The sequence below is a fragment of the Ambystoma mexicanum genome, chromosome 8 (genome assembly GCF_040938575.1).
Source record: "Ambystoma mexicanum isolate Mex_15411 chromosome 8, UKY_AmexF1_1, whole genome shotgun sequence".
Taxonomy (NCBI): Eukaryota; Metazoa; Chordata; class Amphibia; order Caudata; family Ambystomatidae; genus Ambystoma; species Ambystoma mexicanum.
In genome coordinates this window covers 715,560,740-715,585,857 of record NC_090929.1, presented here as the reverse complement: position 1 = coordinate 715,585,857, position 25,118 = coordinate 715,560,740, and the positions used below count along the sequence as shown (strand labels likewise).

Genomic DNA, 25,118 nt, shown 5'->3' with positions numbered 1-25,118 from the left:
TTAAGCAAACCCTTGACACGAATTTGAACGCAATGTTCAGGTTCAAGTTAAATCAGTTGAATGTTAATTTTTGAAGTCATGATTTTGTTGTTTGGTCCACACGTTCAGTTTGTAAAAGGGAACATTGAAACAATTCGGTTTGGGGTAATGTTTAGCACCGTGCAGTAGGCCTTCTCCTAGCAGGGACTGCTCACAGCCTAAAATGGGAAGGCCGATTGTGTTCTCTTCTTAGCCGGCTCTGCCTGAGGCGTTAACTGTGCTCGCCCCGCATAGGATGTAGTACCTTTCGAGGAAGGGGGCAGAAATGACTGGAATGTAATATTGTAAACTGCAAACTGTACAGAAGAGGAAATCCTCCCCGACATATAGAATTACAAAAAAAATAATTCTATGGTTGGGGGGAGTGGGGGTTAAGTTGTATTATCCTATATGTTTAATTTTATCTTGTACTAGCAAAAAGTACACGTTCTCTGAACTGGTTCACTGGACAGACATGACAACACTAATCAATTGTTGAAAATCAATGATGCTGTAGGTCGCTGTTCCGATTCCCTTCTCGCTTGATTTGTCTTGCTCTCTAAAGTAATCTGCCCTGAGAATCGGCGTGTGTGGCTGGCCGACATACCCCGGAGCAGATGTTGGGGGGGAGGGGGAGGTGGAGTGTAAGAGTAGGTGTGCTGCGGCATACTGGGACCTACTGTGCTCTCTCCCCCCTCCTGCTGCCTCACTCTGGCGTGGTGCAGTTCGTTGTGGTGCAAATGTCCCAGAAACCGTGCATTTTAGGATTGAGGACCGGTCCTTTTACGACCACATTGATGTTTCACTGATTTCAGGCAACCGTCTCATGTGTGAAGGTGCTGAAATCCAGGGAAAGGGGTGGGGTGTCCAAATGTCATGTAGCCAGTAATGTCTGGATGGTCCTTGCAGGTAACATTTGGTGCAGACTGGTGAAAGTGTGGAATTGTATAAGGAAAAAAGCTTTGCCACTAACCCAGCCACCCACAATATTTCACTTTTATAAATGTAGATGTACCTTTTTGCCATTGTTTTGAGTTCATTAGAGAAGTGTCAATACTAAGTTTGCGTGTTTGTCTGCATGTAAATAAATCACTCGAAAGTATTGCTCCAATTGAGCTTTATGGGTCTAAAGAACAGGATTTCAAGGGAATTTGAATTTCACCAGCCGGCACTGCTAATAATACAAGCTCTTGGTTAGCAGGACCATTAATCAGAAAGCTAAAGTCATGGGAGTATGCTACTTGAATAAACTATTCTCATTTCACTGCTAATGGTTATCCTCATCAGCCTTTTATTGCTTCATAATCCCATTAATTCTATTAAAGAAATATTCAAGTATTCTTGCTGCCTCACTTGCAGTTTGAGCGCCAAGACCCTGTGAACGGGAGGATCACGGAGCGTCAGTTTGGCAGAATGCTGTTGGCGTACAGCGGAGTGCAGTCGAAGAAGCTCACAGTTATGCTGAAACAGCTGAAGCAGCGCTTTAAAGATGGAGAGGTTAGTGGAGGAAAGCATATTAATGTAATGAGTTGTAACCTAATGTAGAAGTTAAAAGCTGCAATATGTCCATGTCAAATGCCGTACATTTTGATTGTGGAAAGGAATGCTTGCAAATATTGATAGATATTGGAACCAAAAGCATGGTGTGCTCATCTGTATTCTAGCTGGATTAAGAACGTGGGGGTGAGTAAACCAGAGTGAATTGAAGGCTTTAGTTGAAGGGGTAATGCTTCTCCCACTGTCAGTGTTATGAACATTGGAAGGTCAAAAGACTACCTGAAGCTCAATGAGTAATGCATGCCTTAAATGGAGGCTTGTCCCGTAGCGTGGAATTGTTCTTTTTACTGCACTACAGTAAGGTCTGTAATGGGAAGAGTTTGGGACTACAGGAGTGTCAGTCTATTGGCAAAGGATTTGTGGGATTCTGTGTGGAATAGTATACACCATTGAGGAACCAAAAAGCCTACATCTTACTGTGTGGTAAATTTCCCAGGTGGATTGATGAGCCCAGAAAGAAGAGTTTGTGGTTGTTGGGTGTTAATCATTGGATGGTAGTGTCTCTGTGAAATTGGACCAGCAGTATTGTGAGTAGTCTTGCGTTTGAGCCCTGTGGGGGCACTCCTACATTGCAGATTGTCACGTAATCTCTGTTTTGTTGTACAATGATGCAGAAAGCATGATGTGACATCCGTGTGGTGTTATGCCTGCAATGTTGTGCTATACACATCATAATGAGTGCATGCCTTTTGCCATTGCATACCACCTACAGGTATTGGAGGCACAGTCTGTTCTGCTTTCAGGAGGCAGGTTTGTTCAATCAGAACAAAGGGTGGAAGGACACGGACATATTGCTCATTCTTTGAATTTAGTGGATTAGCGTGCCGATCTGACGTACATATACAGTATGGACATTATTGGTTCAGCCCGTACTTGACTCAAAAGTCCAGACTTGATCACAAAGGACCATTTTACAAATTTGTTTTTAAAATCTATTAATAGAAAAATTCAGTAAGACGAAAGTATCTAATACATACTGAGACAATTTCTGCATGTATTTTTTCCTACACAAGCTATAATGGGACATTTTACTCCTCAAAATGTATGCTTACTCATGTATATACACGGACAAAGATTTCTTTAATAAAAATCGTTCAATACTTACTAGAAAATGCATTCACTAATCAAACTATTAGACTCCAGGTTAAAAAAAATATATATATATATATGTTTTATTGATTTCCACAGCAAACAGCACACCCCAATCTTGGACTCCAGTTAATTGTTTATTTTGGCATTTTATAATAAGCAAGTACGGTGATGTTTGTGTATTTAGTAGACTTGGTGTCTAATCATGTTTGAAGAGAGTCATTAAAGGGCATTGTTGGTCTACAGCTGGCAACTTCCCACACAGTGTGTTTTTTACCAATTAAGTTTAATGTAGGCAACTTTTGAATTAATTGTCTGGTGCTCATAAATGAAATGAAGAGGTTACATTTGTAAAAGTGAATCAGGACATTGGCAGTTGAAGCGCTTCGAATCAAGATGTGTTTTTCTCTTTCCATCCAACTAGAAAAATGTTGCTCATGTGGGGATATTTTCAAGTATACCTTAACCAGGTTCCAAATACCAAGATTTGCTTCAAACTGTTTTAAAAAGAATGGTAGGACTTTTAGGGGCCCAGTTTATCGTACCCTACAAAACACAAGCGGAGAAATAATGTATAATTATAATAGAACACATATAACAGTTATCAATAAAAAGATGAAACAGACTTGCTTCAATTGAAATTAAAATAATGCATTTGCTCAAGTACCTGTTAGACTGGTAGGGGCAACCTTTGTTGAAAAAGATTTACATAACTTTGTAGTTGGAAGCTCTAGCATTGGTTCATAGCTCCAGCCGTTTTGTGCTTAAAATGCCTTTTGTATGACCTCCTCAAAAGCTCTAGATTCCCACCATGCTTGAGTACCAGAAATGGTTTGGACCAGAGGAAGGTTATAATCTAGGCCTGCCTTTCACCTAGTGAAAAAATGACCCAATGGTTCTGTGACCGCTGCATGACCTGCCGGCATAAAATCCCTGGAAACTCCTGCATCACCAACAAAGACTGTCTCTCCCTGTGCCCCAGAACAACCCTACTCAGGAGCTGGAGTGGATCGTGGTTCCTGGAAAGTGCATGGTTGGGATATCCCTATCTCAATTGCCTGGGATCGACAAAAAGCCTGCCCCCCTGCCCCTCAAGGTAGCCTGTCTGAGGCAGACTGCCCCAGCCGCTACCTGGGCTACTGCTAGATCTGTTCATAGAACAGTGACTGCAAGCTTCGATTCTACTCCCTTCTCTCAGAGCAGCCTACCCCAGCTATTACACAACTATAAGGCTACCTCACTCTGGCTGCACAAGATTGCGTCTCAACCCCAGGGCTAGTGCAGTGTGAGGAGGCCGCAATCCAGAAAGTGGCCGAAAACCACCAGCTGGCACCATCTCCTCTCCGCAGTTTTGTCCCGTTCAAGGAGCACAATGATGTGGCTGTGCCAAAGTGTGGAGGGGCTACCCGCCGCGGAATGCTGTGACAGTCTCCGGCGAGGGTGGCTAAGCCCCCACGCTGCCATGGGGCAAAGCAACCCGGCAGCGGAGTTGCAACAATGCTGGATCCAGAAGGGGGTGGGGCTTCGGCCCTGCAGTCGTCCGGAGCCACAAACATGGCGGACCTGGATGGGGGCAGTATTTCAGCCCAGCATTCATCAACCCGCAGTAATCCACCCCGCAGTCACACACAATGGACGTGGGGGATGCCTATAAATGGGAGAGGATCCTGGTTGGCCATTGCAGGAGGATCCTGGACACAGAAACTGAGGAAGGTCCAGCCCCAACCGTGAGAGGAACTTAAGGGAGACACAAACCCTAATGGTGCAACCTGTCTCCCTTGTCCTGTAGAAGCCACCAGGAGCAGAGGAAGGGGGCCAGGAGGTATTCACATGGTTCTACTGAGACGGGGGTGGGGGGCGGGGGCGGTGCCAGGAAGCCACTCCAGAGAAGGAAGCACCTGAGACAAGGAAAACGTCTAGAGACTCTGGAGTCCTATATCTTTGTCCCATCAGAAACCTGTACAAAAGAGAAGTAAAGGGAGTGCAACTCCATATCGGCTGCTGTTCCTTCACCCTCCCCACACCCCCCTCACAGGCAGCCTGCCCTCACTCTTCAGGGACGCACAGCATGGCTCTAGTCTGGGGTAATGTAAAATAGCGATACAGGGCAGCAAGACCCAAGATGGCTTCTCACTTCAGAATTCAACCAAGACAGGCACCTCTTCTATTGCCTGTGCTTAATATGTGGCCTTAAAAATGAGTGAAGTTAGCTGCAGGCCTCAGACTATATCTTTCAACATCCCTGCTAATCCTTTGAAGAAGCATCATAGACCACTGTGTTTAAGAGCACCACCAGTCTGACAGAACAGATTCCCTAGCACATAGTTCATGAGGCAAAAGAAAGGTCAGAGTGTGATTTGTCATCACCAGGCCTGAATGTTTTCCCTGCCTCCAAAACCTACCACCAGCCACAACAAGAGATGTTCTTGGCCTCTGACTGATTGAAACCTCTCTACCCATCCTAGGCCCATACCCCAATGCCCAGCTTCCGAGTTCCTACCCCATCATGGGGCTGGACTGAGTTTTATAGGTCGAGGCACCAACCAACCAGTTTATTTACACTTCGTTCTCCCACACTGTCCCATGCTGTACCCTTCAGCAATTTCCCATGGCTGCCACACCGCTTTGGCCCCTAGGGCTTCACACCAATTCACCTGCTAAAAATACAGCCATTAACAACTTGGCACTCGCAACTCCTGATGGTCCTACCCCCAGCAGTCCGATAAAAATGAGTAGCCAATCCAACAGCCACTTCTACTCCTCATTGTAATGTAGAGAATCCAGATGACTCTCCATAGACAGTTGACTAGGTACTCACTTAAACTGTACTGGTGATGGATCTGCTGAATAAACAGAAGTGTGTTGTACCTGCCTCTTAAGGGGGATTAAATGCTTTGTGACTCCACTGCATAAACTCAAACATTGCCATTGCCCTTATAGGTAGTATGACAGGGGTCGACGGCTGCAGGGGGGGAAGGATGCAGAGTTGGGGTGTGGGGGCAGGCATCCTCTGTTCACTTTGACAGATAATCTATTGGAACAACCAAGTAGGTAAAGTTGGAGATGGAAGACAGTAAACATTCAAACATGCCTCTAATTTCAGTCGTGATTCATTCCTGTGTCTGATGCTATCCCAAGGGATTTAGGGGACTGTGACCTAGGAAGAAAGCAAGCCTACCAGAGTGTTGTGCCATCTGGAGGCAGTACAGGTTGGGAGTTTGTGTCCAGCCCATGCTTCCTCTCTGGACCTGAGTAACTCTTCTTTGAAGACCTGGACGATTACCAAAGTGCTTGTCAGAATCTGTTAAAGAAAAGCAACCAAGCAACCGTGAAATATTTAAAAATCCATAAGAGGAGAAACCACCTGCCTGTGTGACTGAAAACCTCTAGGGACCTAGCACTGCTATAGCCCGCAGATGTGCAATGCAAGGCAGCTTGATGAGCGATAGAGAGTGAGCGAGACACTGTAGAAAGACCACAAATGTATGCAGCATTCTGGAAGACTGCGCAATCCCAGACACAAATGCCAGTGGGATACGGCGTGAATATTCTGACCTAGACCACCAAAGAATGAAGGAGGGACAAAGCCTCCTCTTGCATAAATCATGTGCCTCATTAGAGAAAGCCAGGGACATTAACTGCTACCTTGACCCTGATATGCCACCATGGACATAACGCAGCGAGCCCACACAGACCGTGAACATGGCTTAGACCCATTTTCAAAGCTTTCCCATGCACACCTGAGGGAGGAGAGAGTCCATATTGGATGGGGGACATTGGACACTCCCTGAAGAGTTTAGGGTAGATAAGGAGGAATGGTAAGCAGGAAGTGTGGGTTCACAAGGTGAGGTCAGAGGTGGATTATGACCAAGAGATAAGCGGGCAGAAGGAAGGAGCTACGGCTTGTGGGGGAGATGGTTGGAGCAGATGAGATGTTGGTTAAGGAGTACAAATTCTCCAGCATGGGATCTTTCATGGATTCACATTCTCATGAATATTCCCCGTTGTCAAGCTGGGAACACCTCCATAATATTAAAGCAGTTTGGCTCTAAAGCTTAAAAAATGTTGTAACTTATGTAGCCTATTGCTGTCACTTTGGGTCACACTGCCCCAGCCAATGCATGAATCCTTCCTAGCTCCACCCCTGCTGGCCATCTTCACATTTTTACTGCACCTTTACTTGTTGGAGTCCTTGTTTCGCTCATTGAAATATTGACTTTTGGACTATTTTTGAGAAAAAGGTTTCCATCGTTTCTTCATCTGTCACCTTTGTGACTGCCCGTAGTGAGGATGCGTTGCTGGTGAATATCCAGACCATTTACTGATCTTCTTGCCATGTGAGGCCTTCATCTTTGAACCCTGCTCAACGCGGCCACAGTAAATGCCAGCGAGAAGAGTCTTTTTAGGCCCTACTCCAAGTATTGCCTAAAGAACGTTTTGTGTACAAATGGCGTGATACATAACTATATTGCCTGCACCCTGAACACGATGTGGACAACTGCTCCATTTGCCAGACGTTTTTGTCTTAAGAGACAAAAACATCCCCATCGGAGGTTGGTCACTTGGTTCGAGGAAATGTGATTGGGCCTATAACTCAGTCTCGGTCCAAAGTGACTCCTCTGCCAGGGTCGGCAGATCTGTGGAAAAGACTCCCTCTTTGAAGAGGTTGAGATCAAGAGGTCAGTTCCCTGGGAAAGAAACCTAAAAGGGGACATAAAAGGGGACATAGGTCACACAACCTAACTACCCCGTCCCACTACCCACGACAGCAGCATCTGCCAGAGCGCCATCTACTTCATCTGTTTCGTAGATAGCCCCATCCACAACTACTGCTCCTACAGCCAAGATTTGGTCCACCATGTCTTGGCATTCTTCAGAAAAAAGACGTTGGTCAACATCAACCACAACCCCGTCAACGAGCCACACCCGGTCAACACAAATCGTCATCACCATCTTCAGCAGCAATACCGTTGACGACTCAGTCGATGATCCGTAGGCCTGAAACTACATCTCCTCATCGACGACTGCACTGTCCACGATTCACTCGTCAACGATTACTACCATCGTTTCCAGGATGCCTCTTGGGCCAGCGTGTCCAAAAAAAGTTGACAACTTCGCAAGTTCCTGTGCTTTTTTCATTTCATAGAGGTGCGAGTGTGAAAAAAGATGCCTCCAGCACTTTCCTTTTTACCATTGCCCACAAAGGCAAAACCGCTTACCCTGGTGCCCTTGGCCACTGAGACACCAGTGGTGCAGATGCTACAGGAGGGGTAGCATATCGGAAGAAGAGCTTCTGGAGGCTTTCTTTTCGGATCAGGAGGATGTGATAGGGGAACCCTACCCAACTCTACTGAGACCTCGTCAGCCAGTGCAACCACCGTTTCCAACCACTGATGTGCCCCGCTTGTTCCACCCACTGCTATGCCTACAGTTCACTTAGGAACATGATCGGCACCCAGAGATTTGTCACGTGACATCTTAGCAACTTTACAGACTTTAGTCAGAGAATCTCAAGGTGATCCTAGTAGGAACCCTCCAGTGAGGATGTAATCCCACAGCTTCAGCCTTTTCGACCAACACCTCAGTTGTCTTCCGTACCAGTGGCTGCCCTCACAGACCCGGATACCGGTCCAGAAACATCCCCAGATACACATACTACAGATATGAGGACCTTGTGCCCTGCGGATGGAGAAACCACTGATCTGCATTCCCGAGATTCTCTACCAGACAAAATAGGTTATTTTCACGTGCAGTGAAGCTCCTCAACCTAGTTCCGGAGGAACAAGAGAAAGAGGGTTCCTGTTCCAAAGGTGTGAAGCCTCTAGAAAATCAGTCGTGGCCATCCCTTTGCTAGATTACCTCTTGAGGATGGTTTGCTGGTGGTGAAAAACTCATCCTCAGCTCCTCCAAAAAAAGGGATCGCCTAGAAATGAAATATAAAATTCCGGACACCGCGCCCAAATGTCTTAGCACTTGGCCATCCTCTAACCCTTCTTCTCCATGCATGGGTACCCTCGACAAGGAAGGAAAGCAACTAGATGCTTTTGGAAAACAGGTGATTACCACAGCTGCCACCACTATCAAAACTGCCGATTCCATAGCCATTCTTTCCTGATATGACCGGGAATTCTGGTATAAGATGCCCCCCCATCATAGATTTCCCGCCAGGCTACAAAATGGATGAGGATCTTGCCTTACTACACAATTGGCAGCTTTGATAGTGGTTACTACACAAAGGTGGACTGCGTCTGATCATGCCATCACCATAGCCTTAAAAGTAGCAGAGACAGGTTTCCTCCAAATGGGAAATGAGGCCATACTGAGGCGCCAGTGGTGGTTGAAGGCCACCAACTTCTGTCCAGAAGTGCAATCTAAAGTCACACATGCCCCTTCATAGAGTAGATTTCTTTGGTAAAAATGTCGATGAGACGCTTCAGGCAATCAAAACGGACACTGACTCTGCCTGCAGCCTGCAGCAGCAGAGGCGGCCCTTTCGATCTGAGAAGGGCAGATTCTCTACAACCTCCAGGAATTATCGGCAGTCATATCGCCAACCGTCTTGCACCACCTCATAGGATGCCTACTGAGAGAGATCGCAGGCATACAGAGGTACGCAAAGCTGATGTGCAGCCTCTTTCTGCACGCAAACTCCCAAACAAGCCTGACCAGCATCGGGCCCGGGCCCCCAGTGGGAGGCTAGTTGTTGCAGTTTGTCGATCGGTGGCACATCATCTCCACCGACAAGTGGGTGCTCGGCATCGTTCAACATGGCACACCGTAGAATTGCTTAACTAATGCCCCTCCATCCCTCCAATACGAAGAAAGGAACATCTGCCATCTGCCCCTCCTTTTACAAGTTCGACCCGGGTTTAAAAAAAAAAAAGGCTGTAGAAGCTGTGCCATCACACTTCTACAGCCCTGGAGTGTACTCTGAATACTTCCCGGTGAGAAAGAAGTCTGGTGGGTGGAGACCCATCCTCGACCTCGGGCAACTTGACATGTTTCTAAAATCTAAGTTCTGCATGGTGACGCTACAATTTGTTCTCTCTGGACTTGGAGGATGCCTACTTTCACATCCCTGTAAACCACAAGCACAGATGATTCCTTCGCTTCGTGGTGCAAGACAAGCATTACCAGTTCAAAGCTCTACCCTTCGGCCGAAAATCGCCTCCAAGATTCTCCCTAACTTCGTGGCTGCCCATCTCTGCCATGCAGGCATTTACTTCTAGCCCTATCTAAACGACTAGCTAATATGCGCACCCTTACAGCCACTAGATCTGCAGCACACCGAAGAGACCATCGATGCCTGACTTGTCTGGGCTTCTTCATCAACTTTCCAAAGTCATGTATTTCGCCATCTCAGGACGCTCTGTTCCTCGGTTTACAACTGGACACACTACAATGTCTGACGACTCCCTCGGAGGAAAGATTCCAAGCCATACTCCACAAGGTTCAGCCGCCTTCTGCTCTCTAGCTGACGGTTTGCTCCATCAAGTCGCTACTGGGGATGATGTCTTCATGTATTCCTCTGGTAACTCACTGCAGGTTGCAAATGAGAGCTCTTCAGGAGTTCCTAGATGCCAGCTGGGAAACAGGTGTCGGTCTCCTGGAACGGCAAAATCAAGCTCACCCTGCATTCTGCAGAATTCTACATTGGCATAGTCATTGACACCTCATACAGGGCGCTCCCTTTTACCCACCCTGCATCAGGCTACGTGACAACCAATGCCTCCCTGGAATGAATGGGAGTGCACAGAGGACAATTCCACTCCAGAGGCTTCTCGCAGCCGGATGACAAGTTGCTTCACATCAAAAAGCATACAACAGGTGCTCCGGGCAGTGTTCTGGGCCCTCAGTCGTTCAGAACCAAGATACAGGGCAAAAGGTGGATTGCATCTTCAGACAACACAAGCACTGTGTTCTACATCAGGAAGCTAGGACGGACCTCCTATCTCATTCTCTCCAAGGAATCACAAATGCTGTGGAACTGGGCGATCTCGCTCAATATGTTCCTCATTCCATTTCATCTGTCCGTGATCCACAACACCATTGCGGCCTCCCCTAGCAGGGAACTGCTATTCTACCACAAATGGGAACTCTGTGAAGACCTTGTTCTTCGTCTTTACTCAACATGGGGCTGCCCGCAGATGGGCCTATTTGCCACAGTGGCCAACTAAAAATGCGCTCAGTTTGCCAGCAGGTGTTCTCAAATTAGTCTGGGGTCACCTTCTCCATTCCATGGGAGGACCTGTTCGTCTCCGCTTTCCCTCCAATCCTGCTCCTTCAACAGGTAGTTCAGGCACTTAAACATGGCTGGTGCAAAATGTTTCTCATTTTTCCGACGTGGCCACACCAAATTGGGTACTCTGACCTTCATCTGTCAGTAGCGTCTTGCATCAATCCGCCTCCTCTTCTCGACCTGCTCTCCAGAGAATGCAGATCCATGCTGCACCATGACCATGCGTTGCTCAAATTGACAGATTGGCTCCTGTAGCCCTATAGTTCGGACATTTTGCATTGAATGCTGCAAAATCCTGGTAAATGCTGGAGCTCCATCCACTCTATCATGCTACAAGCACAAGTGGAAGCGTCTTACTGTATGGTCTCATTTGTAACCGCTCCACCCTCTTTGAATCGAGCCTTCTCAGATTCTGCATATCTTCTATTGTTAGCAAAGGCAGGATTAGCACACACGTCCATGAAAGTCCACATAGCTGCCATCTCTCCTTACACTCACACGACTGGAAGGCATTCGCTCTGGTCTCATCGACTGTTTAAAGAATTTGTCAAAGGCCTGTTTCGTACTTTCCATCCAGTAAAGGCACCTACCCCGGCTTGGGAGCTGAATGTGGTCCTCTCCAAGTTCATAGGCCCACCCTTTGAGCCGCTACATCAGGCTCCTCTGTTGTTTCTATCATGGAAGACTGCTTTGCTAGTGGCCAATTTCTGCCATACATGTAGGAGAGTTTCAAGCTCTCTCCTGCAAACCACTATATTTAACGTTTCATCAATCGAGTGTGGTGCTGCACACTCATCCCTCGTTAAGTACCATCAACTTTTCATCTCAATGAGCCTCTGGTCCTACCAGTGTTCTTTGGCAGTGTCCTCTCCGGCAGAGAGTGCATTGCATTCACTGGATGTTGCCCATGCGTTAAAGTTCGATATCTAACGCACAAAAGACATTTGCAAGACTTCCTAACTTTTTGTGGCATTTCGACCTTTTGATAAAGGGAAGGCCCTGTCGAAGGCTTCCATTTCCAGGTGGCTATCTGACTGCATTTCGCATTGTCATCGTCTCGCAAACAGGCTGCTGCCAGGTAGACCTAAAGCACATTCTACCAGGGCCAGGGCCCCTACTACGGCATTCCCGTCTGGTGTTCCCTTGCTCGACATCTGCATGGCTGCTACATAGAGGTCTACCCACACTGTCACAAGATTCTACTGCATTAGCAGAGCTTTGATGGGGGAGTCTGGTGTAGGACAAGCAGTGCTTTGCGACCTATTTTCTTGAAGTGAGCCTTCCAAAGGTGAGTTCCATTGCTTCTGTAGAGCTGTACCGCCTCCCATTGGTTGGGAATATGTACTGCTGTTTAATCATATTCATGAGTATGCAAATCCATGTAAGTTCCTGTGCTGGAGAAGGAACAATTTACTTACCGGTAACTCCTGTTCTCCAGCATGGGTATCTTTCATGAATTCACATGAGGCCCTCTCTCCTAACTCTCCATGGCTCCTCTTGGTTCCGACTGCCACATTACGTGATCTTCCAAATCTGAAGATGGCCACCACGGGTGGAGCTAGAGAGGACTAATGCCATTGGCTGCGGCCGTATGACCCAAAATGACAGCGTAAAGCTACTTAAGTGACAAGCCGTTTTTTAAGCTTTAAAGCCAAACTGCTTTAATATTACAGAGGATTCCCAGCCTGACCGGGAATATTCATGAGCAGGTGAATCCATAAAAGATACCCATGCTCGAGAACAGGAGTTTTATAGGTAAGTAACTTGTTCCTTGTTCTACAGTTTGAGTGTGCATGTTAGTGTGGGGTGTAGGTAGAGGAAAACTGTGTAAGGAGTGAACTTGAAGTGACCGATATTGGGTGAAAAGAGGATGTTTGTGTAATAAGGAGAGTATTTGTGTGGTGCTGGTGGGGGGATTGTAATGGTCGAAAGAGAAGTGTTCTACCATGAGGAGGAAAGTAGCAGTGTGAAGGGGAGTAGTAGCAGTGGTGAGGAGGAATAGTGTAGTGAGAGCGTTGGTTACTTCAAAGGGTGGAGGCGAAGAGTGAAAAATCAGAGGGATGAAGAACTGGTGGAAGGACTACAGAAGGCCGATGTGGTCTTAGTAATAGAGCCGAGAATGCATGGCTAATCTAGTCTGACTACCAAAGTATAATGCGTGGCACTATCAAAATTCCTATTACAACACTAACCTTTGTTAGAGTAGGGAAAGTTAGGAAGTCCCTGAGGGAGTTTGGATAGCCTGAATATAGGGAAAACACCTATATGAGAAGAGAGGATCACAGACAGTAGGGGGATTACCGCTTGGTAGAACTAACCAGGGGTTATGTATGCCTGGGTTGGAGGAGGCTCAAGTGGTGTAGGTGGGCAGTCGAGAGAGGGAGGGCCCTAGACCCCCAAATAAAAATAAAGACCCTTGAACTGTCTCACACTAGGTTATGTTAGTCTTGGCATTCTTTTTCCTTGATGTTTTTGTGATTAATGAAAAATTGAAGATTATTTTTAAACGTTAAAAATCAAATCTATTTTGTTCACAATGTGAATATAAATGGACTGAATGCTGTTGTCTCTTTAAATCTTTTGTATGTTTAGTGCATTTCAACGCAGAGACTAAAAGATTTGTTGTCTTCTGTTACAGGGCCTAACATTTGAAGAAGTAGAAAACTTCTTCACTTTCCTGAAGAATATAAATGATGTGGACACAGCTCTAAGTTTCTACCACATGGCTGGAGCGTCTCTTGATAAAGGTAATGAACGATTCCAAACCTGACAGTCTGTATTTTCAACATTTCAAATAGGTTAAAGTTAAATAATTGTTTTTGAATCAGTCTTCTCTGTAAAATCTTCCTGAATGCAAAACTATGTTGTAGAATTCTCTTTCCATTTCAATGGCAGGAGGCAATGTCTAGCTAAAGGTGACTTTTATTTCATTTTTTTAAGTGGATTGCTGAAAAGGTATACCGATATTTGCATTGTCGAAATATTCTGTGGAATGGCTGGCTGGATCTTATTCCCAGTGCTCAAATGAGCTGCCATCCACAGCTGTTGTGCACTTGAGTTTCCATGATGAGAATTTTTATCTCAAATTCACTTTGTAGCAAAGCCATCCAATCACACTGTGTACCTACTGAAATATTAAAACAGATCCATTGTAAAATGAAATCAAATGCATCTTTGAAATTAAGTTATTCACTTGTGCAGGAACCATAATCACATTTTTGGGAAAATTAAGTCTGCCTCATTTGTACTGTGACCATGCCATTTGTTATTTTACTCTAACTTTCATCTACAGGCCACTATCATAATTGGAAGTGGAGTTATTTTGTTAATGTATGCCTGTACAATCATTGTAGCACGATTGTCCTGTTATGTATTTTTGTTCTTTGTTGCATGCCGCATGCAGTCAGTATCGCTCCATGCCACCAATGGTCAATCTGGGTAATTTTATCTTGGAATTGCGTAATTCGATATTGGAACAATGGAGGGAAACTGCCAATCCTAGCTGTTGAGGATGCTCTGGTTTAAGCCCAAATTGTATATTTGGATATATGTCCAATTAAGATGTTATAGTATTAATAGAGTGTGCGGTGGAGCGACTGTTAATGTGAACGACATTCTAACTAACATTAAACTAAGGACAACATCACAGTCCTCATATACCATTGTGAAAGTTATAATCTTGGGAAAAAGCCATATTTGAAAATTGCATTAAGGGCCCCTGTTGGAAGTGACTTATTTTGGTGCCGACTTGTTGGTGAAAATAGACATTGGAGAGGCTTGTGCAATGCAAGTGAATAAAAGTGAGAGGATTTTACTTCAGGAATAAATAGACCACAGAAAGGGTAAGAGCCAACATGCTCGAAATGTAAGGAATTGCAGAAGCATTTGGCCAAAGGTGTACTTGGAAAAACAGAATGAAGTTGCGTAGATGGACAGGAATATCATCGTCAAATAGGCCGGATATTTATACATGGTGGGAGGTGTTTTTGACAGAGTATGCACAAACTGAAATCGCATATGAAAAAAATGTATCTAGTACGCAAGTTATAGGTGAGGCAAGCAGAGCAAAATGTTGGAATGTGAATTACTTGTGAAAAAGGAGAATGGATTACATCTGGATTATTGTGCCCACAAGTCCGACCAGCATTCACAACGAAAAGAAATTACGAGGAGCCACAGCAAAATGAATGTAGGAAAAGTAAATGCTTCTCTTTGTATAAAAGAGAAGCCTGCTGGCGAAGGAGATTGTCAAACATGTGCCCTTCTACAGCTTCTACAGTGCTTAGTTAGGCGAAAAAAGACCCTTTCAATGCTTCCCAGTGTGTCAGGATTTGTGAAATAATTATTTAAGTTGCGTTAAAAGGTCCATGCTGCTGCATGAAATGCCACAAGATTGTGGGGGGAGGTGGTCATTTCACTACAGCTCTCCGAGATCAAAGCACTGGCAATACTCCTACGTCCCATCCCCTTACCTCCATACTGTATGGGCGTCCCTCAGAAATGGAACTTTTTTCACCAGAAAAAATCATCTTCTCCTTTAAATGTATATGCACGCGGGGGCCCGCCCCTGGGAGCATGCACTCCCCTGACTCCCCCCACCGGCGCCACTCAGTCCTATTTTCCACATCGACAGGAACAGACCGCTTTCACCAGCACTCCTGGGTTTGGACTTTCCGGCCTTGTAATTCCACACGATCTTCCCAGGAAGAAGTTATTCTCTTTTTCCTTTTTTCTCTTCTAATTGGCAGGTACTGCTCTGTCCTCTGGTGCCACGCTCCTCTACGGCGCACGTTGACGATAGCGCGTTTCAGCAGGTGTCCAGCCTTTATTTATTTCACATTTGTTGAGCGCACAGCAGCCCGGGGGCATCGTGGCTCTTAGTTACATACAGACAATACATACCGGCATACTAGGAATAGATAGTATGCGTAATGGAAGAACGTGCAGATAGTGGGTAGATAGTATGCGTAATGGAAGAACGTCCAGATAGTGGGTATGTGAGTAAAGTCAGTTAGTTGAAGAGAGCATTTTTAAGATTTTTGCAGAAGGCATGGAGAGACGTGTCAGCTCTGAGAGCGGTAGGGAGTGCGTGCCATAGCTTAGGGGCAAGGTAGGGGAAGCATTTCCCTCCTGCCTTAGCTCTGTTGATGTGCGGTACCGTGAGTTGGTTATAGTAGCAAAGTCTGGTGGGCCTTGTTGAGTGAGATCTGGATAGTGTGTCTGATAGGTATGATGGTGCTGAGAGGTGGATGCATTTGTGTGTGGTAGTGAGAATTCTGAATGTAATGCGGTCTTCGACTGGGAGCCAGTGAACAGTCTTTCTTGCTTGTGTGATGTGGTCTCTTTTAGGTATACTAAGCGCTGCTCTGAGTGAGTTATTTTGGGTAGTTTTGAGTCTCGCTAGATTTTTTTTGGAGGTGCCAGCTAGGAGTGCATTGCAGTAATCCAACTTGGCTCCTATAGTAGCACTGGCAATGGACAGGCAGTTGTCCTTGGTTAAGAACGGCTTTATAGCATTGATAAGTTTAGTGCTCATGGCAGAGGCAGAGACAATGGTGCTGACTTGTTTATCCATGGATAGTGTGGCATCAATGAGGACCCCTAGAGTTTTAACAGAGGATAAGACTGGGATGACCCAGTTGTCGATACAGAAGTTAGAGTAGAGTGAGTCAAGATTGGTTAATGTGGACTTTTGACCAAGAATGAGGATTTCTGTCTTGTCCCAATTGAGGCACAAGCCGTTTGTGGCCATCCAGGCTTGGATGGTGGAGTATATTTGCTGTAGGCTTGTAGCGCCTTGGTGATAAATCCCTGTAAGTGGAAGGAGCACTTGGGTGTAATCAGCATAGTTAGTCTATGTGATTGTTAGGAAAGATTTCGTAATTGTAGGTAGTTTTCCTTCCATGTGGCAACCCCTAAACTTTTTGCTGTTGTTTTTCACCTTGTTCTCGACTTCGCCAGAGAAGTGCAGCCTTCTGCCGCACTGCTCTGGGCTTTCGCTCCTTTCTTACGGGGAAACCGACATGCCCTTAAGACAGTCAGTACCGGGAAATGCTGTTTTCCGTAGTTTCTTTTATCATGTTGCGGCTTTCGTGCAACATGACACAAGAGGGCACTGTAAGCGAAAGATACTCTTTTTGGATTGTAACTGATCGGTGCAAGTGATTCACGGACGGGAATGGTGGCAGCGATCGTTTCTTGCGTTTTGAGCTCCTTTTGGCGTTTTAAGCGCGTTTCTCGCGCTTAGCCCAAAATGGTGGCCTGGCTCCCAAAATGGCCAGACCACGAGGCTCCTTTGTCCTGTCCGCTGACCGTCTTGCTCCCTTCACCTTCCCCAGGTCGAGCCGACCCGGGGCCTTCCTTATTTGGGCATGTACTTTCCCGCGAAACACGGATGCTTTCGCGGGCTTCTACAGGCCTTGTGTGTGCCTCCAGGATGTGGGCTGGGATGTCTGGTCCCAATACACATCCTGGGTGCCAGAGAGTCTAGGGTGGTGTGAATGCCTGGGACCACCGTGGTCCGTGATAGGTCCACGTATGGTGTGAGTGTTGATGAGCGGATCTCTCATTGGGTCCCCTCCGTTTTGGCGCGAAGGGAACCATGGATAAGAGGGGGCTGGAAACACCACTACCATGACGATCTCACGAACGAAGGAATACAGGAGCCAAGTATCCTGCAACCAAGAGGCTGAACCGAGGAATCGCTGGTGACCCGCTGAAGGACTGCTCCTCTGCACTGCTGTCGCCTTGTGAAACCCTTTTTACCTTTGATTGAACCAGAAGGCCTGTACTGGTACTTCGACCCTTGGAATAGCGGGAACAGCTATTCTCGGCATCTTCACCATCTCCTGCTGGTAAGCCTTCGGAAGCGTCTCTGGGCCATCCAGCAGACTGACCAGCTTACACAGGAGTCTTGCTCTGTAACCGCCGCCAGGTTGTGTAGTATTTCGAGTCCTTGTCACTCTCACACGATTCGTACACTTGGCGTTCCCAGGTCTGAAGTGAGTAGTGTACATTTGGCTCAGATACACACGGCCGCTCCGTTGCCCTGCTGTGGTAACAAACTGTGCGGGTTCCTTCGTTTGGGACGTCTTTTACTTAACTCTGCTGCTGCAGACTCAACACGACGACGAGACGTCCCCTACTCTTCTGAACCTGCCAGCGACTGAAACTGACGCGGAGAAGCCTGGGTCTGCTTGCATCGGGGACCGGTGAGCAGCATAGCTAGGAACTGGTCGCCCTCCTGCAGGAGCCCATAGCTTTTCCCCGCTGTGTCAAAACAGCACGCCTTTCCGTACTCGCGCTCTGCTTCTGCCCACAGTGGAGGCTGCGCTTGAGTCACGGAACACTGTTCTTCTTCATTTGTGCACTAAACTGAACTGCCTGATTTCCCTCGAAGAGACACCCCTTTTGCCCGTTGGCACCAGCGTGTGCAGGTACTTTTGAGCACAAGGCTCCACTCTTCGTAGGGCTCGGACTTCCTTTTAGTTAGGTGTCTCTGAAGGCGGACTGGGTCTAAGCATTATTTCGCACTGCCTGTTTTCCTTCCCTTTTAGGTGGACTACACATTTCGTGCATCTAACGCTTGAGACTTGTTTGTATTTGTATATATATTGTATTGGTATGGTATGTGTTGGTTTACTAGAGTTGTATTGTGATTTCTCGCTACGGTCATTGTTTTAAAGGCCTTGGAATAAATGTGTATATATTTTTAATATAACACCTGTTTGGAGTAGTTTGTAAGTGTCCTTGCTTTGTGTGCTCATTGCGGGCTTTCAGTCAACCTCACCCCTCTTGAGACCTAGTCTTGACCGCCGCGATCGCTACCCTGATTGGTCTGGCTTGTCCAGAGGTTACCCTGTTCCAAGTAATTAGGTTGGCCTTCTGAACTTCTGCGCCACCAGGACAGAGTTCAGAAATCCGTCTTAACAAATTGGTGTACAACGGTGGGATACGACTGAAGGTATCCAGTGTTGCGCACAAACTAAGGCATTTCAAGTTATTCCTACCAGGACACGTAGTGAATTGTTGTAGTATAACTTTAAAAAGGCCATAGTCCTATCTAACAGTATGGAAACAAATACCTTGTTAACTTTAAATGCTTCCAAATCAGAAATATTGAAAAAGATGTGTGCGGAGAGAGGTGTTTCCTCTCAAGGCACGAAATTGGATATGATCCAAAGAATCGTGGCGTGGCAAGAAGCGCAGCTTGACGCTATAACTTCTGAGGACAGTGCGGAAGGAGGTGGGGCTGCTCTCACTGGTAGAACCGACGGTTCTGCCACTGCACTGATCCACCGCGACCACGAGGACAGGGAGGATGAGATGTCTAATGTTTCCTCTGCCAGTGCTGATGGGGAGGCTATGCTTGAATTCAAGAAGCAAGAGCTGCGGTTTAGGCAGAAGGAGCTTGAATTCAGCATAGCCAAACTAAAAATCGAACAGGCAGAAAAACAGAAAGACAGGGATCACCAGTTGGAACTGGCCAAGCTTCAGGTTGCAAATGGGTCCAAGGGTCCTGGACATGGGTCTGGAGCCTCCTATCATCCACGGTTTCCGAAAGATCTGCTCAGTGTGTATGAGGAAAGGAATGACATTATGGACTGGCTGAATGCGTTTGAGTATGCATGCGAAGTTCAACAAGTTGACAATGCTGATAAGATTGCCTGGTTACTCAGCAGACTGCCCCATTCTGGCTGTAGTGCCATTATGTAAATGTCGAAGGCTGAGCGAGCTAATTTCGCAATGTTAAAGCAAACTCTCATTTTAAAGTTTGGGAAGACTCCGGCCCAATATTTGAAACGATTCAGAGAGTATAAGAAAAAGGAAGGTGGTACTTGGGTATCTTATGTCATCGAATCCTTGAAAAACTTAACTGGCTGGGTCGAAGGTTATAAGGTTTCTACCTTCGAAGGCATGATAAATCTTGTCATGCTGGAACACATTTTTGCATCTTCTTCCCCGGAGCTTAAGCAGCATTTGGCCGATTCGAAGGAGATAGATCCTAAGAAGCTGGCCATTGCAGCAGACTTATGGGTGTCACATCGAGTGTCCCATAAGGACAAAACTCATCCTGGTAAGCAGGAGGAAGGGAAAAAGTCCAAAGATAAGGAGGGTGGAGAATCTGATAGATCTTCTTCTCAAAAGGGCCACAAAAAGAAAAATAAGGGTAAGACACAAGAGAACTCACAGGGTAGTGGAGGTCAGCCTCCGAAACAGAACTCTGGTTACAATAAGCCTCCTTATGTAAACAGACCCAATGGATCTTGTTTTGCTTGTGGAGCAACTGACCACGTGAAGGGGGATCCCCGGTGTAAGGTTAAACCTTTGGGGGTCCACTCCGCTAATCTGGCCTTCTCCTCCTACGAGGAAGAAGAGATTACAGGAGCATCCTTCTCGTCAGACTCATTCCCCAGCGGGATAGAAGCTGAGGTAGTTTTAGTTTCCCTGGGTTCCTGGGAGCCTAAAGTCGCAGAGGCTTATGCTAGGATTCCAGATAATACCAAGCACTATTTTAAAGACAGTGTGCTGATCAATGGAGTAGATACTCCAGCTCTTAGGGATAGTGGGTGCAGTCGCACTGTAGTGGATTCTACCTCGGTAGACTCAGAGGAAGTTGCCAGAGCTACTCTGATGCCCACTAAGTTGGCTGACGGCCCACTCCGTATGTTCCCAGTAATACCTGTAAATCTTACTTTAAATGGTACAGCAGTCAGGATTCCAGTGAGCATTCAGAGAAACGTCCCAGGAAAGATCTTGTTAGGTAATGATCTCAGAGCTTTAGGGCTCGTAGGAGACACTGCCGAAAGACCCTACACACGGTCTCAAGCACGGGCAGCATTGGCCAAGACCAATACGCCGCCCCAGCCGAAGGGAAAACCCAAGGCAAAAGGAGTAAACAAGTCTTAGACGAGGGAAAGAGAATATTCCCTCGAGCTCGCCTACCACTGGGGTGGAGGAAGTTGGTCAATCGCCCGGGCCTGACGAGGAGGTGGCGATGCCTGAAGTATTTGACCGCAACGACCATCCTGAACTAAAAGACTTGTTAGTTGAAGGAGGTCCTGATAGGGACGAATTCAGTAAAGGCCAACGTGAGTGCCCATCTCTGGAAGGCCTAAGGAGACAGGCCTGCTCCCAGCTTGAGGGTGAACCTCCTGGGACGCATAGGATTTATTGGGAAGGTGGACTCCTGTATAGTGAGCCCACAGAGTCTACAGAAGGAGACCATAGGAGGTTGGTGGTTCCCCTTGCTGTTAGGCCCTTCCTCCTGCAGTTGGCGCATGAAGTGCCCCTTGCTGGTCACCTTGGTATTAAGAGGACCAAGCAAAGGTTATCCATGCACTTCTACTGGCCCAAGATGGGGGTGCAAGTAGAAAGTCACTGTAGGAGTTGTGCCTCCTGCCAGTTATCTGGTAAGGTTGGCTCAACAATCCAAGCTCCATTGGTACCACTCCCAGTTGTGGGGGTACCATTCGAAAGGGTAGGGATCGACATCGTTGGTCCCCTTAACCCGCAAACATCCTCAGGCAATAGGTTTATCCTGGTGCTGGTCGGCCATGCAACCAGATATCCTGAGGCCATCCCATTGAAAACTGTAACTGCCAAGTCAGTTGCAAAAGCTTTACTTGGCATATTTACTAGGGTTGGCTTCCCTAAAGAAGTTGTGTCGGATCGTGGCAGCAACTTTGTCGAAGTATATGCAGGCTATGTGGAAGGAATGTGGGGTCACCTACAAGTTCTCTTCTGCATACCACCCCCAGACCAATGGTCTGGTGGAACGTTTCAACAGAAAGTTAAAGAGCATGATTGGGGCTCTGGAAGAACCTCAGAGAAGAAAATGGGATCTTCTTTTACCATGCTTACTGTTTGCCTACCGAGAGGTACCACAGGAGGGTGTTGGTTTCAGCCCCTTCGAACTTCTGTTTGGTCATCCTGTACGGGGACCCTTAGCCATAGTCAAAGAGGGATGGGAGATGCCCACTCCCCATGTAACTACCAACGTAGTTGATTATGTGCTAGGGCTCAGAAAACGATTGGTACTTTTGATGGGCTTGGCTAGTGATAAATTGAAGGCAGGACAAGCACTGGTGAAACATTGGTACGACCAGAAAGCTTCCCTCATCAACTTTACACCTGGTCAGCAAGTCCTGATCATGAATCCCATAAGGCCTCGAGCTTTACAGGACAAATGGTCAGGCCCTTACACAGTGGTGGAGCCCCTGGGTGAGGTTAACTATTTAGTGGACCTTAGGAGGCCTGGACAGGCTCCAAAAGTGTTTCACGTGAATAGGCTGAAGGCTTTCGTCCCAAGAGTCGAAATCGCAGCACTGCTACTGGCTTCAGATGTTGAGGAAGAGGAGTCTGAACCTCTCCCCGACCTGTTCCAAAGCAGTCCTTCAGATAGCTCCTTTGAGGGTGTCTGAGTGGCCCCTCACCTGACTTCTGATCAGCAGGCTGAGGTGAAAAGTTTGCTTGGGCAGTTTTCCCCCCTGTTTTCACAGTCGCCTGGTTTGACACCTTGGTGCAAACATAACATAGACACAGGAGACAGTGTACCTACCAAAAGTAGGGGATACAGGATGTCAGACAAAGTACGGTCTTATATTAAGACCGAGGTCAACAAGATTGTAGACCTTGGGGTGATTGAACCCTCTAGTAGTCCTTGGTCCAGCCCTGTGGTTTTGGTTCCAAAGGCAGGCACTTCTGAATTGAGGTTCTGCGTGGATTACAGGGCTCTGAATGCTGTCACCAAGACAGATGCACACCCCTTTCCTCGAACAGGTGAGCTGGTGGATACTTTGGGTGCCTCCAAGTACCTCAGCATGTTTGACCTCACTGCTGGCTATTGGCAAATAGCTTTAGCAGAACATGCCAAGGAGAAGACAGAGTTTTCTACTCCAGACGGCCTTTACCAATTCAGGGTAATGCCGTTCGGGTTGAAAAATGCACCTGCCACTTTCCAAAGGCTTGTGAATCATGTGTTGAATGGGTTGGACTAATTCTGTCTTGCATATCTGGACGATATAGAAGTTTTCAGTGCCACCTGGGAAGACCATGTGAAACACCTCGGGATTGTGCTCCAGGCTCTTCAGAAAGCACACTTGACCATAAAGGCTAGTAAATGCCAGATTGGACAAGGCTCAGTGGTTTACCTTGGACATGAAGTAGGTGGAGGGAGGATACAGCCTCTTCCCAGTAAAGTACAAGCAGTACAAGACTGGCCTACCCCCACTACACAGACCCAAGTGAGAGCCTTCTTAGGACTCACGGGGTATTACCGAAACTTTGTGGCAGACTATGGCACCATAGCTGCCCCTCTGACTGCCCTCACCACTCCGAAGAAACCCAAGAAGGTAACTTGGACCGACGAGTGTGAGAAGGCCTTCAATGGCTTAAAAGACTCCTTGTGCCAGGCCCCTGTCCTCAGGGCCCCTGATTATCAAAGACCTTTTATCGTGCAGACGGACGCCTCCGACACTGGGATAGGAGCTGTACTATCACAAGTAGATGAGAAGGGTAAGGAACACCCTATTGGTTTTATTAGTCGCCAGCTTAAGGACAGAGAGCTCAGATGGTCCACGGTAGAGAAAGAATGTTTCTCTGTTGTGTGGGCCCTAAGGAAGCTGAGGCCCTACCTCTATGGGACCCACTTCACTGTGCAAACTGACCATAAGCCCTTAAAGTGGCTAATGAACATGAAGGGGGAGAATCCAAAGTTGCTTAGGTGGTCCATAAGTCTACAAGGCTTCGACTTCACTATTGAGCATAGGCCAGGTGTCCAACATAGCAATGCTGATGGGTTGTCCAGAATGTTTAACCGACCTGAACAAGAGACTCATCCAGGGGTGGATTAGTTCCCCCTGTCCATAGTCTGGGAGGGGCGAGTGTTAGGAAAGATTTCGTAATTGTAGGTAATTTTCCTTCCATGTGGCAACCCCTAAACTTTTTGCTGTTGTTTTTCACCTTGTTCTCGACTTTGCCAGAGAAGTGCAGCCTTCTGCCGCACTCCTCTGGGCTTTCGCTCCTTTCTTACGGGGAAACTGACATGCCCTTAAGACAGTCAGTACCGGGAAACGCTGTTTTCCGTAGTTTCTTTTATCATGTTGCGGCTTTCGTGCAACATGACACAAGAGGGCACTGTAAGCTAAGTTACTGCTCTCTTGGGTCTCTAGCCTTCTACAGGCCCTAGATACTCTTTTTGGATTGTAACTGATCGGTGCAAGTGATTCACGGACGGGAATGGTGGCAGCGATCGTTTCTTGTGTTTTGAGCTCCTTTTGGCGTTTTAAGCGCGTTTCTCGCGCTTAGCCCAAAATGGTGGCCTGGCTCCCAAAATGGCCAGACCACGAGGCTCCTTTGTCCTGTCCGCTGACCGTCTTGCTGCCTTCACCTTCCCCAGGTCGAGCCGACCCGGGGCCTTCCTTATTTGGGCATGTACTTTCCCGCGAAACACGGATGCTTTCGCGGGCTTCTACAGGCCTTGTGTGTGCCTCCAGGATGTGGGCTGGGATGTCTGGTCCCAATACACATCCTGGGTGCCAGAGAGTCTAGGGTGGTGTGAATGCCTGGGACCACCGTGGTCCGTGATAGGACCACGTATGGTGTGAGTGTTGATGAGCGGATCTCCCATTGGGTCCCCTCTGTTTTGGCGCGAAGGGAACCGTGGATAAGAGGGGGCTGGAAACACCACTACCATGTCGATCTCACGAACAAAGGAATACAGGAGCCAAGTATCCTGCAACCAAGAGGCTGAACCGAGGAATCGCTGGTGACCCGCTGAAGGACTGCTCCTCTGCACTGCTGTCGCCTTGTGAAACCCTTTTTACCTTTGATCGAACCAGAAGGCCTGTACTGGTACTTCGACCCTTGGAATAGCGGGAACAGCTATTCTCGGCATCTTCACCATCTCCTGCTAGTAAGCCTTCGGAAGCGTCTCTGGGCCATCCAGCAGACTGACCAGCTTACACAGGAGTCTTGCTCTGTAACCGCCGCCAGGTTGTGTAGTATTTCGAGTCCTTGTCACTCTCACACGACTCGTACACTTGGCGTACCCAGGTCTGAAGTGAGTAGTGTACATTTGGCTCAGATACACACGGCCGCTCCGTTGCCCTGCTGTGGTAACAAACTGCGGGTTCCTTCGTTTGGGACGTCTTTTACTCAACTCTGCTGCTGCAGACTCAACACGATGACGAGACGTCCCCTGCTCTTCTGAACC

The 25,118-nt window shown here is 47.1% G+C and overlaps 1 protein-coding gene across 1 annotated transcript in view; it reads left to right on the top strand.

Annotated features, from left to right (window-relative positions):
• The window catches only part of MICU1 (mitochondrial calcium uptake 1), a 970,699-nt gene that overhangs the window by 679,642 nt on the left and 265,939 nt on the right, over window positions 1-25,118 (top strand). The window contains 2 exon segments of the mRNA XM_069610522.1: window positions 1,378-1,515; window positions 13,542-13,650. Of these exon segments, the coding sequence (XP_069466623.1) occupies window positions 1,378-1,515; window positions 13,542-13,650 (247 nt within the window).